The 15,502-nt window shown below is 39.6% G+C and overlaps 1 protein-coding gene across 2 annotated transcripts; it reads left to right on the forward strand.

The window, feature by feature from the left end:
* Positions 1–2,407: 2,407 nt before the first annotated feature.
* Positions 2,408–15,012, forward strand: LOC133921389 (protease Do-like 7). 2 transcript variants are annotated; one of them, XM_062366230.1, is made up of 25 exons: positions 2,408–2,878; positions 2,981–3,051; positions 3,158–3,292; positions 4,343–4,401; positions 4,867–4,903; positions 5,062–5,187; positions 5,710–5,799; positions 6,064–6,129; positions 6,300–6,356; positions 6,464–6,529; positions 7,566–7,673; positions 7,848–7,928; positions 8,824–8,873; positions 9,339–9,504; positions 9,631–10,131; positions 11,203–11,385; positions 11,471–11,573; positions 11,794–11,964; positions 12,044–12,123; positions 12,188–12,241; positions 12,554–12,781; positions 13,084–13,299; positions 13,399–13,556; positions 14,410–14,521; positions 14,646–15,012. In XM_062366230.1, the coding sequence occupies exons 1-25, from the start codon at positions 2,641–2,643 to the stop codon at positions 14,820–14,822; spliced, it is 3,333 nt and encodes a 1,110-aa protein (XP_062222214.1). In that variant the 5' UTR covers positions 2,408–2,640; the 3' UTR covers positions 14,823–15,012. The 2 variants fall into 2 exon arrangements, with proteins under 2 accessions (XP_062222214.1, XP_062222215.1); XM_062366231.1 differs by lacking the exon at positions 12,188–12,241 and having other exon boundaries at positions 2,409–2,878.
* The last annotated feature ends 490 nt before the right edge of the window (positions 15,013–15,502 follow it).

The following is a 15,502-nucleotide window of genomic DNA, read 5'->3' on the forward strand; positions in this document are numbered from 1 at the left end:
CAGCCCATGCGCCAACGGCCTGCTTGATTAAATCAGCCCATGCGTCGAGGAATTTTTTTTCTTTAATATTTCAAAAATACATGCCCATTTGAAAAAAATGACAGGTATAGCCTATCATCGCCCGTTCAACAGGCGAGATCTTATTTTTGCATGTTAAACGGGCGAGACCTTATGGGTCTCAACGATCAGCACATTAAATAACTGAAGAAAGCCACGTCTTCCTCAACTGCGCGTACCTAGACTTCGTTCCCAGTTTGATGAGCTGACGATAAACTGTGTTCGTTGAAGCCTGTACACAGAGGACAAGGTATTTCGACGCGCTCCGCTTGGACTTTCGTTGCTCTGCTTACACGATCGGGAGTACTGGTTCACAACTTATGCCTTTGTCTTCGACATCTACGTCAATAAGTACTCATCGTATTGCGTGATGAGGCAGTTCGGGGAAGTTTCAAGCGTTCCCCCTATAGCTGACTATGACGGTGCCTATCAGCATACACAGGTGTGCAATTATGTAATTATATTTTTATACGACCCACGTATACACCTGTTTTCACGTACATATGTTTTTGTAGGTTAATGTGGAGGGGGGGCTCATTCCACGAGCACGTTTGCGCCACGTGTGCAGAGGTGGGTTAACGAATGAGATCAAGCTATGAAGCATGTCCTGGACGAGGATCGATCAAACTCTAAGCTGCAGTTCGTCTTCGGACATTATGATGGGAGCATGAGCATCGTCTCATCTCCCTGCAAGCCCGTCCACCACGTTCACAGAGCTGCCGCACACACCACTATGCCCGACCTTTGTCGCCGACCCATCGAGGACGTCCTCGACCCTGACTTCCTCTTTGACCCCTACTGCGGCGAGGCAATCCTTCACTGCGGCTAGTGACCCGTACTACAGTGGCATATGGCCTCAGCTTTCGTTCTCTAGCGCCGGTGACCCATGCTACGGTGTCATAGTGTCTAGGCCAGCCTTCAACAGTACTGGTGACCACTTCTATGCCGCAAATGGGGTGACACACCATTCCTCCGCGGACCCATGTTCTTTGAGTTCTCGTGTCCCGCCTCAGGTATGACACTCGCTTCATGCATACCAAATTATTACGTATGTCATGGTTTATCGGTGCTAACATGTTTTCTTTGTTGTTTCATATGTAGAGATCGACGATCTTCGAGACGTAGAGGTGGAGGGTAGCTATATGGAGCTGCTTAGTAGGGATGCTACTTAGTTCCCTAGGTACAATTTCATCTTTAGACAGAGCGACAAGCTTGATATGTCACAGCTACCTGGCACACCACTCTCGTGGACACAACCCTCCCAAGACTATTACACCACTCCACCACCAGCTAGACGGCTTGAGCCACCGATCGTTCCACCAGACCTCCTAATGTACTCAGCTAACAAGGTAAGAGCGATAAGGCCCAAACTCTGACCTAGGTGGGTCGAGAATTGGGCTGATCCAAAACAAGCCTAACTATAAAAACGACATATTCGTTACAGCCCAGCCCGCTTCCTACAGGTTCACGACTTGCTTAAATAAATCAACCCATGCGCCGACAGCCTGCTTAATTGAATCGGGCCTAATCCCACGGCTCTACGAGGAAAATATCTGCTTCGCACACGTCCACCGCCCCCTTCTTTGGTGATTCTTTTTTATTTTTATAAAAATAAAAAATTCGATTTTGGTCGTGGTCTCCTCCTCCGAAATATCGGGATTTTTTGTATCACGTAGGAAGTCAAGTTAAAAAATGATAATGTCAAAATGAAGATCGTGATAAAATTTGATTATATTAAGTACTATTTGGTTTGAAACTAGCTTAAAATTTTAGCCAACTAAAAATTAAGACTACTAAATTCTAATTAAGAACCAAACAAAACCAAATTTTCTTGACGGAATTTTAGGTTAGCTTCTCGAGACAAAAACCAAACAGGCCCCACATGTGGCGGCAAGCTACAGTTAGAGCCTATTTGGTTGCTGGCATCATCAAGGGTATTTTAGTTTTATCCGTACGTATTTTTTTACAAAGAATGTTATTTAATTATTTGTATGTACTGTTCCTCACTACATTTCTAGATGTAATTATATTGTTGGAGCTTGGTCTAGTGAATATACCCGATTCGATCTTCTCTATGCAGCCTGATCTGATAAATATATTACATCTGCTACAGTATTACAACGAATCCACTCGTTATTATCGGTTACAATATCATTGTATTCACCAATACATATAACTAAATATTTTCACGTAGTTATTACCTTCACAAATATAAAATTATCACATACAACTAAACACTCTACTTTTTAAAATTAATATATCTACTCAGTCTACTTCTACTTATTCAACGTATCCGCTGCATCTTAAAAACCCGGCAACCAAACACACCTCTAATATCGAACTCACGCCAGCGGCAGCTCCACTCCCAAGCCCGCAGACCAGCTCTACTCCCAACTCCTGCTGATCTCACCCTACCCCATCCGGTCATCCCCTTCAGGCCATCACAGGATCACATCGCCCGCGTGAAGATAAATATCCTCCTCCAAATCGGAGTCTAGCCCGAGTCCAAAACCCTAGCTGCGGCCGGAGAGCCCTCCCGAGCCGAGCCGAGCCTGCCGGACCGGAACCAGATCGCGGCCGGTGATGGAGAGCCCCGCGAAGGAGGAGGCCGGCGGGGAGCTGGCGATGGAGATCGAGTCGTCAGTCACGGCAGAGGACTGGCGCCGCGCGCTCTCCCTCGTCGTGCCTTCCGTCGTCGTCCTCCGCACCACCGCGCCGCGCGCCTTCGATACCGAGGTCGCAGGCGCCAGCTACGCCACGGGATTCGTCGTCGACAAGTCCCGCGGCATCATCCTCACCAACCGCCACGTCGTCAAGCCCGGTAGGAGCAGCCTCCTTCCCACTGACCCCGATTGTCGTCGTGTATTCGTGTGATTTGTGAATGATTCATGTGCTGTTGTCGCTGTGGTGGTCGCGGTCGTAGGGCCTGTGGTCGCGGAGGCGATGTTCGTGAACAGGGAGGAGATCCCTGTGTACCCTCTGTACAGAGATCCTGTGAGTGTATATTCTGCTTGATTCCATTCTGTTCTATTTTATTTTGCTTTTCCTACGCTAATGGCATAATGTTAACCCAAAATTTCCCCCTCTTTTCTCAAAACAGGTACATGATTTTGGTTTTTTTAGCTATGATCCAGGTGCCATCAAGTTTCTCAAGTACGATGAGATTCCGCTAGCACCTGAAGCAGCATCTGTCGGGTTAGAAATCCGGGTCGTTGGCAATGACAGCGGCGAAAAGGTATCCCTGAATGCTAGCTTACTCTCTTTCTGTTGTGAACTCTCCCGTGAAGTACAATGCATTGCAAGGCTCATGTTAGCCACGACAACCCACAGCAATTCTGTATTAGTTTAAGAGAACAAGGCATTTTAAATTGCTCTCGACCAAACATTACTGCTTTAGCCTTTCTTTTTTTCTGCCCTGTGAAACAAATCTTTTGCGCTTGCAAAACGCTTTATGAAGCAAAGATCCAATGTATCCTACAGTCCATGAAAACCTCTTTGGTCAAATCTTAAATTCTTGATTGCTACATTTTGACATCTGAAAGAATGATCCCATCTTTAAGATAAAGATAAACCTTTGGCAAACATTTATTTGTCCTGTTTTGTCAGGGAAAAAAATATAGTGACCCTACCTCATTCCGCATTTTTCTCCTTGATTGTATTAGACATCTTATTTTGCATTGTGACTGATGAGCTTGTGAGAGTTTGGCATTTGAGGAAAAGGACAGTACATGCACCAACATCTTACATGCTGTGAGCACATGCACACACTTGCTCTGCTCAGAATGACATGTGAATATTTAGAAGTTAGTTAGATGAATGGTATGTGAATGTATAATTGCTTTGATTTCAATCTTTTTTCATCCTAAGACCAGGCCTTTCCATCACAAAGAAGTAGTTTTACTTGTTAACATTTGGTTGCTCCAGAAGAAGCCTATTTAACAAGCTGGCATGCAAACGGAATATAGGTGCGAGCCAAACAACCATTCAAATCAAAACATTTGGCATGCCAAGCTAAAAGAAGTAACTTGGAACAAGTTGTTTTACTCTAGTGTCAAAACAGACCTATTGCCACAATTGGGATTCTGACTTGTTTTCAATGTGACATGCTGGTTGGATGTGGGTTTCTAGTAGCACTAGAAAGTTGTGCACTGTGATGTACGTTGTCAGGCCTAGATATGGAGGTTCATTTTTACAATGATTCAGATCAGGATCTAACTGCTGAAATTTGTCCGATAATAAATTGTGCGTATTGCACTGTTTTCTGATTTATTTTTAATGGATGCAGGTTTCAATTTTGGCAGGAACACTTGCTCGCCTTGATAGAGAAGCACCGTACTACAAGAAGTACGCCTTTTTTTTTTAGTTTTTACATGGCCAACTCCTTATGATATGTATTTGCTTCCTCATGACATCCCCTTTCACTGGAATACATAGAAAAAGGAGACAACATAGACAAAAGTTAACTCTCGCATTTGTTTGTTACTACATTTTAGAGCCAACAAAGGATAAAGAGATAGGGAATACCAGTGATAATTTACATCTGCATGATATAGTTCACCTCTATTTGCTCTCTGAAGTGAAGAGATGTGGGGAGAAAGCATATTGAATCAATGGCCTTAGCTCTAATTTATTTTACTATCATCTTTTGATCTTTCAAACTGGATGGAGTAGACTCCTAAATATGTGTTCTCTCTATCCAGTTTGAGCAGCTAGCTGCTCCAAGCTTGTAAATGATATATATAACTATTATGTCGTCTATTGCTGCTGAATGCTGATATTCTAATTTTTATATTTATAATTTCTTGTCAGGGATGGGTACAATGATTTCAATACATTCTATATGCAGGTAATTTTCGTTATCCACTTGATATTGTATGCGTCTATAGCTAGTTCATATTGGTATGCTGATAATGAGTTTGATCTTCTATTGACTTAATGCATTTAAGCTGTTGATTTTTCATGTTGCAAGTGTTTGTAAATTAATGGGATTATTTGTTTCTTTAGGCTGCATCTGGCACTAAAGGTGGCTCTAGTGGTTCCCCTGTTGTGGATTGCCAAGGAAGGGCTGTTGCCCTGAATGCTGGAAGCAAATCTTCCAGTGCTTCTGCCTTCTTCCTTCCATTAGAACGTGTAAGTTGTTTGTCAATGAGCATGGCATTTATACATGACCGTGTCATGCTGTTCCAAAATTGTTGAATTCAGTAAACTGCCACTGGAAGGCTTGCAGTATGTAGCATTTGAGTCTTACCTGGAACGTTGAGATGACATGACACTTAGACGTAAGCGGCTAAGGAAAGAATACTGCCGGTTGAAATGATACAAGGGTTTACAAAAGCAACCGTATGTAACCAGACTAATCTCCAAACTAAACTAGTTGGCTTACTGAAAATTGATTTCAGGCGTTCAGCTAAGAGCATGGAAGTGCAGCATTCTCCTTAATAATGCATTTCTTACTGTACAATGGGTCATGTCTCCTATGCACTTGACTTCACCAAAAAAGGAAGAATAATAGAGGTGGAAAGAACATACAGAAGTTTGACATTATCCGAAATTTAAGATCATAAAGATGGGAATCTCATTGCTATTTAGGATTGATTTGTTGTCTGTGGCGCTGTTACATTTTTGAAAGTTATTTATCTAAACTGTTTTCAGGTTGTTAGAGCACTGAATCTGATACGTGATTGTTGGGATGCCTTCGGTAGCAAGCCAGAATCCGTTTATATTCCTCGTGGTACACTTCAGGTGAGCATGTTTTCTAATGACCCCACTGTGTTATTAGATTATGTTGTTTTTTCAATGTTTTCTTTTTGTTATGGAGAGCTACTTAAGATGAATGAGATCAACTGAACTTTTGATTTCTCTCAAACCTTCATGCATTTTAGCTTGAAGTACATCAAATTAATTTTGACATGTTGTGATTTCTTTTCATTGTTGTTACTGTTTCTTTTCTTTTACTGTGGTGCTTGGACCTCATTATTTCTGTTCCTTTTTCTGTCGCTTTTAAAGGTGACATTTCAACACAAAGGATTCGAAGAAACTCGACGTCTTGGTCTTCGGAATGAAACAGAGCAGGTATGTTCATGCATCGTTAGCGGCTCACTAATTGACTTTGTAATTTTTTCTATTATTTGTCATATCTCCATTAACTGTCTAAGCTTGTTTCCCCATGGTATGATGGGAATATATTTTCAAATGTCAACCTCCACTCTAGGCTTAAGAACTGCAACTTGCTTTTTCTACAGATTGTGCGTGCAGTTTCTCCTGCTGGCGAGACTGGAATGCTGGCTGTTGATTCTGTGGTAATTTCTGCTTCCTACAATTCTAAGCTTCTTTTTATTCTGCTACTTGTTGTATTATGCCATTCTATATCTTGTGACTGCTAAAATGGAATGCTTTGCCCTTGCAGGTGCCTGAAGGGCCTGCACATAAACATTTGGAACCTGGTGATGTTCTAGTTCGCATCAATGGGGAGGTGAGTACTGCTTTTGCTCTCTGTAAAGTACTAAAGTTGCACTAATACTACAACAACAAAGCCTTTTAGTCCCAAGCAAGTGGGGTTAGAACTACCATTTGAGCTACATCCCCAGTCCATAAATTCCAAGTAGCATAAATTCCAAGCCGATATTTCTGAATATCTAGTTCTAAAAACTGGAGTTAATGTAGCCAGCTTGATACATGCATGGTGATATATTCGTTCTAACAACTGGAGTTAATGTAGCCAGCTTGATACATGTATGGTGATATATTCTATTTTCCCCAAAAATACCAACTACCAAGACAAACGAAATAAATCTAGGCTATGGTCCATCATTTGAGAAAGATAGTGTTATTTGTGTTTAGAATGACTAAAAATTGTCAATTTTATGCTAGCTCTATCACTGCCATGTCATTATAGTGTCAGTGTTTGTATCAAGGAAAGGTTAATTCTGATGTAAAGAAAAGATAGGTTTCACTTTTCATGCATGTGACAGACTTGCTGTTTATTTTCTTTCTGCTAAACATGAGTCAAGTTGTAAGATCTGGTGCATGTGACAGGCCTACAAATATTCCAAAGAATCAAAGATGTTGTTTGTTAGGGATTGGGACCTATCAGATTCTGCTGAATTAAGTTATTGAAGTGCTAACTGCTAACACCTGGCTGCTTTAAACATTTTGAATCAGTCTCGTGATTTCATAATAACCAGTGTCAACTATTACATTTTGTGATATCCTGTGACTTCATTGATTTTACTAATGCAACTTACATAATCCCTATTATTATTGTTGTTGTTGTTGTTAAGAATTTTATGGATGTTTCATGGTAACCTTTCAGAGTTCTCTTGTTCATAAAATGGCTTTAAATTATGTTGGAAGTATCAGCTGTGAATATATCAGAATTTTTGTACTCATTTATGCATGCAAGGGTATCCTTGATTACTTTGTGCTTACTGTTAACTACTTTTTTTGTGCTAATTTATATTTTTGATTCAAGGGCGTTCGTATTTAACATTTTTCAAAACTAATTGCAGGTTGTAACACAGTTTCTTACAATGGAGACTTTACTTGATGACAGTGTTGGCAGGGAGATAGATTTGGAAATCGAAAGAGGTGGAGTTCCTTTTACAGTAAAGCTGGAGGTAATTTGTAATTTTGATGCATCACATCTGATCTTTTTAGTGTAGAGCAGTAGTATCTATATTACTCTTATGTCATGATATAGCGTATGCGCCTTTACCTTTTCTACAATTAAGTCAGCATGCCACATCTTATCTTTTCCTTAACCCTTAAGCTTTACCATTTTGACACTGCAGGTGGAGGATTTGCACTCTATAACTCCAAATCATTTCTTGGAAGTTAGTGGTGCTGTCATCCATCCACTTTCATACCAGCAGGTAAAGAGCATACCACTGAACTTTCATATCCATTGTATAATTGTTCTTTTCTGAGATTGCCCTTCCTGTTCCTTATTGAGCAATGGAGCATGCATTTGTTTGTATGGTATGCTCCCTTGGTTAAAGAAAATGAAAGTCTGAACATCGATTGTTTCCAAATAGTCTGAACATCCAAACATTTAAATAGAAACGTTTTCCAACATTTCTAATTGCTGTAGATGCTTAAAGAGGTGCTTACCAAAAGAAAACCACCTTTTCTCACCATGTATTATAGATAAGGTGCTAAATTTATAGTATCGCTGCTTGATTAGGCATCGGTGCTTAACTGGAGCTTATACATGTAACTACCTCTAACTAATATATAATGAAACCATTTAAGCACCTACAGGAGGTGTTTGTACAGAAGATGGATGCTATGCAGGTGTCTGAGAGGCCCCCCACCCAAGCTCGAACCTGGGTGCTTGCAAGTCGTGTGAGTACCCTAAAGGGTCTGGTACTCCCCTCTCTTAAGACAAAGCCAAGGGGACATCTTCTCCCCATGGTCGAATTTTTTCATGTGGGTGCTTGAGCTACGTTCAGAGAACCATACGAGTGCACCTTGTATTGGAGATTCCCTTATAGATTGGCTCGCTTTGGTTATGGAAATCATGAACTCTCTTCCCCATTACATCTGTACATCATTTTGACTGAACTAACGTTGAACTTCTTGCTAGAATTAGAAATGGTGCCCTCACCACTGTATGTCATGCTAAACTGCTAAATAGTTGAAATAAACCAGTTGATTCTTACATCACTTCTTCCCTCATATTTGAACTTAGATTTGACAACGTAAATGTATACAGCTACAGTATTTGTTGAACTTTCGAAACATTTCTAATCATGCTTATTGTTTCAGGCTCGAAACTTCCGATTCAAATGTGGTCTCGTATATGTTGCTGAAGCAGGGTAAGAAATCTAACTATAACCTAGCCCTCTGATGCTCCATTTCCTAAAAGGATGATGACTTATAGTTGTTATTCTTGACAGCCTTTTATCACTAATAGTAATGCAACAAAGCCTCTGGAAGAAGATGATGGAATTGCCTTGTAATCATAAATATGTATTTTGGTAATATAGTGTCAAATGGCCTTTTGAATCTGGAGCTTATAAGCTATACATTGGTGATAGTTTGTTAAATGTTGATTTACTGTCCTTGCGTTTAAACTCCAATAGGTCCCAAACCAGCAACTGATCATATTATTCCTTTATTTGTTCGTGGGGTTTTCACTATCTTTTACCCACAAATTATCTCTGTCTCTATTGTTCCTCAATTTTTCACCTCTGTCTTAACTGATATTTTGTTTAAAATATATGATTAATGCCAAAGCAAACTTACCTCTTCTTCGACTTATTTAACACCATGCAATGCAGGTACATGCTCTCTCGGGCATCTGTTCCACGTCATGCCATTATTAAAAAGCTTGCAGGAGAGGATATTGCGCAATTAGACGACCTTATTGCAGTTCTTGCAAAATTGTCTAGGGGAGCACGAGTGCCTCTAGAATATGTAAAGTACACTGACCGTCACCGGAACAAGGTAAGAAATTTGATAGCAGCTTTATCATGATAAAGGATGCCATATCTTCTGTGCATCCTATTAAAAGTTTGAATTTTGTTTTTCAAATTAAACTGATTATTTTTATTTACGTGGCCAATTTACCAGTCTGTACTGGTGACAATTGATCAGCATGAATGGTATGCACCTCCTCAGTTATATACTCGAAATGATGCAACTGGCTTGTGGACTGCAAAACCAGCTATACCACCGGAATCTCCATTTATAGCTTCAGCTTACCATGCTAGTCATGTGGATACAAACTCAAACTCTGTTTCGTCTTTGGCTGAATCTAGTCCAATGAATGTCAAGTGCCAGTATGATTCTGAGAATTTGGCTGATGGATGCATCAAAATGCAAACTGACGATGAGATTGTTGTAGACGGATCTCACTCTAGCGAAAATTCTCTTGTTGAGAAAAAAAGGCGACGTGTGGATGAGGAGATAGCTGCTGAGGGAACTTTACCATCATATGGAGATCTAGAGGACGTAAAAGGTGGTGCTTTGAGGCATCCTTCCAATGCAGAAGGCTCTGACATTGCTCGAACAATATCAAGTAACGCGTCATTGGCAGAACAAGTAATTGAACCAGCCCTTGTAATGTTTGAGGTGAGCAACATCTACATTTTGATTTGCAATGAAACTTGCATTTATAGTCATGGTCTGTGATTTAACATTTTAAGGTCTAGGCTAGGGTACTAGACTCTGTATCGCTGCAAGCCATCCTGTGAGTTACGAGTTTTGCGGTGAAAGTGTGCATGCCAATAATATGCTGTCCTCTGTTTTGATAGTGTGGGCCTATGAATAAGATTTAGGCTTAAATCTACAGTAACCTTAATATGCATTTGTACGAGCGGTTTAAGCTTTCTCACCTAGTTTTTTTCTGGCAAGCTTATCAAGGATCCCAGGAGAAGCTGATCCACCAATAATAGGCACTTAAAATTTACACTGGTGGTGCAGGTTGTTTGTACTTTGGTCTGGGTAAAATTTACTCCCTCCATGTCTTTTTATAGGGCGTATTAATATTTGAAAAAGTTTTTCAAAGTATACTTTGACCATTAAATTCTCTTACAATATATTATCAGTTGCTACGAAACCAATATCTTACTAAAAGATATGTGAAATAAGAATCTATTGATACATCTTTTATACACTAAACATGCACATAATTTGATTAATTGTTGGTCAAAATTTATGAAGTTTGACTTTATCAAATCGTAATACCCCTATATTTTGAAATGGAGTAAGAGCTAGCATGCCAGAAAATATTGGACTAATGTCTTATTCCGAAACGAAGTTTTCAATAATGAAGTGCTTCGTATTTTGGCTGTTCCATTGACTCTCCAAATAAGCTGAATATATTGATAATGAACTGATGATATCTTCTGATATCATTCAAGCCATTACCTATATGACAAAGATGCACCACCAGTAAAATTGTAAAAAATATCATGTTGTTTTTTCCCAGTGCTGACTGTTGGGCTATTTTCTATATTTTCTATATGATCCCTATTCCTTCACTTGCTTCACTATTTTTCCTGTCCATTTGCTTTTGGAGCACTGAATTTTGTACTTCTGCTAATTGTTGAACCATGATGCAACTTAGCATTGGTTTTGACGTTTGCACCAGCAGCTTGTGTTTCTTGTTCAAAACCTGCTGTCTTATCTCTACGTTTTCAGGTGCATGTGCCGCCAGTTTGTATGCTTGATGGAGTGCACTCTCAACATTTCTTCGGAACCGGGGTCATAATACACCATTCTGATTGTCTGGGTCTGGTTGCTGTTGACAGGAATACAGTTGCTGTATCTATCTCCGATATAATGCTTTCTTTTGCTGCATATCCTATCGAGATACCTGGAGAAGTACAAGTTTGTTCTGTTCTCAATTATAAAAGTTAAGTTGCACAAAATTTTAATTAAATATTGTTATCCATATGTTGCTTTTCAGGTTGTTTTCCTGCACCCTGTTCACAACTTTGCATTGGTGGCCTATGATCCTTCTGCACTAGGAGCTGGAGCATCTGTTGTCCGGGCTGCTAAGCTTCTTCCAGGTTTGTTTTATTTTAGATTGTCTCCATGTATTTCCAATACTATCTTAAGAAGCTTGTTTGTATGTTATTTAACTTTGTATCAGTGTGGAGCTTAATCATGTTATACCATTAGAAAAATTGTAAACAGTCACTGAACTTTTCATTTTCCATTCAGCGTATCTTTTTGACCTAGCAATCCATTTGCAATTTGTAAAAAAACTTTTGTTTTCTGTATATGTAGAACCGGCTTTGCGACGAGGAGATTCTGTCTATCTAGTTGGGCTAAGCAGAAGCTTACAGGCAACAACAAGGAAATCAATCATTACTAATCCTTGCACAGCTGTTAATATTGGGTCAGCTGACTGCCCACGATACCGTGCAATAAATATGGAGGTCATTGAGCTTGATACTGGTACTTTCTATGGAGACTTAACTGCATATGATCATGTTTCAATTTTTTAGGTTGACTATATTGCAAAAATTTATTTTAGATTTTGGTAGCACATTTTCTGGTATATTGACCGATGAGCAAGGAAGAGTTCAAGCATTATGGGCAAGCTTTTCCACCCAGGTTAGTTTGCACGAGTTGTTTGCTTCAGTCTTTTTCCTAAGTAATGATGCTGGCACGTTCCCAGGAACATATACTCAAAAGAAAAAAGAAAAGAACAAAACGGCGGCTTACACGCAAGGTTAGCCGCGTGATATCTCTAACATCAAGTAAATGAGCAATAGAAGGAAAACTATTTTCATTACTATTAAAAGAATCCCAACTGTTAAACATGGGTTTTAACTAAACCTGATGAACTTTGTTAGTCGTACTAGCCACTTCGACTCATAATCTAATTATATGAAGTTTGTTAGTAATTACCAGCCATTATGTGTCATAACCTATGAATGCATCTAGTTCGTGAATTTTTAAAATATTGTTACCATCATTAGTCATTTTCTCATTTTCTGTGTACTGAGTACCAACTGGTGTATATCTCAATTGTTTTCTCCAGCTCAAATATGGTTGCAGCAGTTCAGAGGACCATCAATTTGTTAGAGGCATACCGATATATGCAATAAGTCAAGTCCTTGAGAAGATTATCTCTGGTACTCGAGGACCTTTTCGACTTATCAATGGAATAAAGAGGCCAATGCCATTTTTCAGACTTTTGGAGGTGGAACTTTATCCAACTTTGCTCTCCAAAGCAAGAAGTTATGGATTGAGTGATAACTGGGTGCAGGTAATCAGATCTGTCTCTCAGTAGGCCGAAGTTAGTCTGCCTGATCTGCAACCATGATTATATTCTTGCCTAATGGCTTCTGAGTTTCATTGCCAAATACTACCAGCTACGATTGCCAAATTTTACTTCTGGATAAATTTGGATGATCCACCTACTCTTACTACTTGAAGTTATCTGTTAGTGAGCACATTAAGTAATTGTCAGATTTGGCATATGGTCCCTTTTTGTCCTGTGTTACCAGCAAATAAATAAGTTTTAGCTTACATGAAATATTTAATACTCCAATGTGATTATGCCTCCAGGCCCTTGCGAAGAAGGATCCTGTGCGTAGACAAGTCTTGCGGGTGAAAGGTTGTTTGGCTGGATCGAAAGCCGAAAATCTCCTAGAGCAGGGAGATATGATTCTTGCAATCAATAAGGAGCCAATAACATGCTTCCTTGACATCGAGAAGGCTTGCCAAGAGTTGGACCAATCTGTTGGGTCAGATGGAGTGCTTAATATGACAATATTTCGTCAGGTCAGGATGACCTAACAGAAATGAACTTTTTTGACAATAAGAAATAAATCAAAAAGTAAAATCAGTGGTATAGGTTATAACTCTTAAACATTTGAGCAGGGAAAAGAAATCGACCTTATTGTTGGAACCGATGTAAGAGATGGCAATGGTACAACACGAATGGTTAACTGGTGTGGATGCATTATCCAGGATCCTCATTCAGCAGTGCGTGCACTTGGCTTTTTACCAGAAGAAGGTCATGGTGTTTATGTTGCTAGGTGAGATTCCTTTACAAACTTGTGTATGCGATATTAGGAACATCTCTGATCATTTTAATAAACTTCGCTTCAACTTAATATTTGGAGCCACAAGCCTTTGGCTACTAAAGATTTGGAGTTCCCAAATTTTAGTGGTTATCACCCAGCAATAATATACTAGATAGGTGCTTTTTTCCAATTGTGATGGATTTATGCTGTTTCCGATTCATTCTGGTCACTGCCTGTATCTGACATTAGACTTAGATGTAAACTGTTTGCTGAATGCTCATCAAGTGCACCATTTAGAGGCTGCAGTTCTGTTATGCGCTGATACCAGATAACAGATAGCCTGAAAAAAAAAGCGGAGGTTAGAAAAGTTGTGAATGGATCTCATGTAGTTAGCATTCTGAACAATTTTACGTATCATTTGGATAGAAACAAGAATGAATTGCACAAAACTACAAGTACTATGCTATTTGTAACACATAACTATAAGTATTGTGCTTAGTAACACAAAACTATAAGTATTGTGCACTAATTTCACACAAAACCTATTTTTAATTAGATTCACCAAAAAAATGGTCTTATGTTTCTCCAAAAATCCTAGAACTTTTTGTATATGTAACCCATTTTAATTGGATTCACCCAAAAAATCTCTATATAATTTAAACTAAAATTCTCTAAAAAGACTACTTTTATAACTCCTAACAATTGTTAGTGCCTCAAACAAAATCCAAAAATATAGGAAAATTCACTAATATTTTTCTTACGTGATGGAATAATTTACAACAATTATATATATGTTAGAGTCAGTGTGATAGCACATTTAAGATATGACTGGGGATGAGCAATGAGCAGCAAGGATTTTCTGCAGATGGTGTCATGGAAGTCCGGTACATAGATATGGCCTTTATGCTCTCCAGTGGATCATTGAAGTTAATGGGCAGCCAACTCCAGATCTGGAAACATTTATACAGGTGGTGAAGGTACGTAGTGTGGCCAATATCATTCTTTGTTATTTACCATTCTTTTAGTTTTTGGTTATCACCATACTTAAGTATATTAATGCTAAGCTTTAAATTAATATGGCCGAATTATCCTTTTGGTTAGGGCCTGGAAGATGGTGAATTTGTTAGGGTGAGGACCGTCCATCTGAATGGAAAACCTCGTGTGCTTACTCTGAAACAGGACCTTCACTACTGGCCGACCTGGGAGCTTAGCTTTGAACCGGAAACTGCGACATGGCGGAGGAGAATAATAAAAGCGTTGCAATCAACAACGGCGTGATCTATTCTGTTTTGCAGGATTAGTGGTGGGCATCAGGATAGTTAGTGTTTGAAGGATATAGTAATTCATAGAAAATATATGGATTCATTGGTTGTGGATAACTGGACTGCGGGGATGTGCCTTTTGTATATCATCTATTGCTACATTTTGGTAGAAATAATAAATCATTCGCTTTCTAGAGCTTATTTCACTACTTTTCTGCATTAAGAACTTATGTCTGTGATTCGATTTAGCACACAACAGATCTTCGGGTCTCCAATTCCGGGACCGTTCCCTGCAATGCATTGTTCTGCTTCAGTTATACTGTCGCTGATACCTTCTCGATTGCATTATTACTGGAAAACCGACTGAGTTCTTCAGTATTTGTCGATTTTAACTCCTGCTTCATCGCCTACCTCGGTGGTGATTCATTACTTCTTTATGGGCATACATACGCAACGTCGCTTCAGGCGAAAAAGTCAGGCTAGCTAGCAATGTGCACAGCTGCGCGTTAGAACTCGAAGAGACATACGGTTCTACGCGCGTGCCCAAGTTTGGCGAACCAACTCGCAAGTAGAGTAGTAGCCGAAGTCTATCTCTGCATGCTCACATCTACCTCACCTGGGCCTTTAATGGTACGCATGACAAATGTATACCATGCAGTCACCGTCCTTTCCACTGAAGGCCGGCGTTTTTCTCCG

Source organism: Phragmites australis, chromosome 6 (assembly GCF_958298935.1).
Source record: "Phragmites australis chromosome 6, lpPhrAust1.1, whole genome shotgun sequence".
In the NCBI taxonomy this organism is placed as follows: Eukaryota; Viridiplantae; Streptophyta; class Magnoliopsida; order Poales; family Poaceae; genus Phragmites; species Phragmites australis.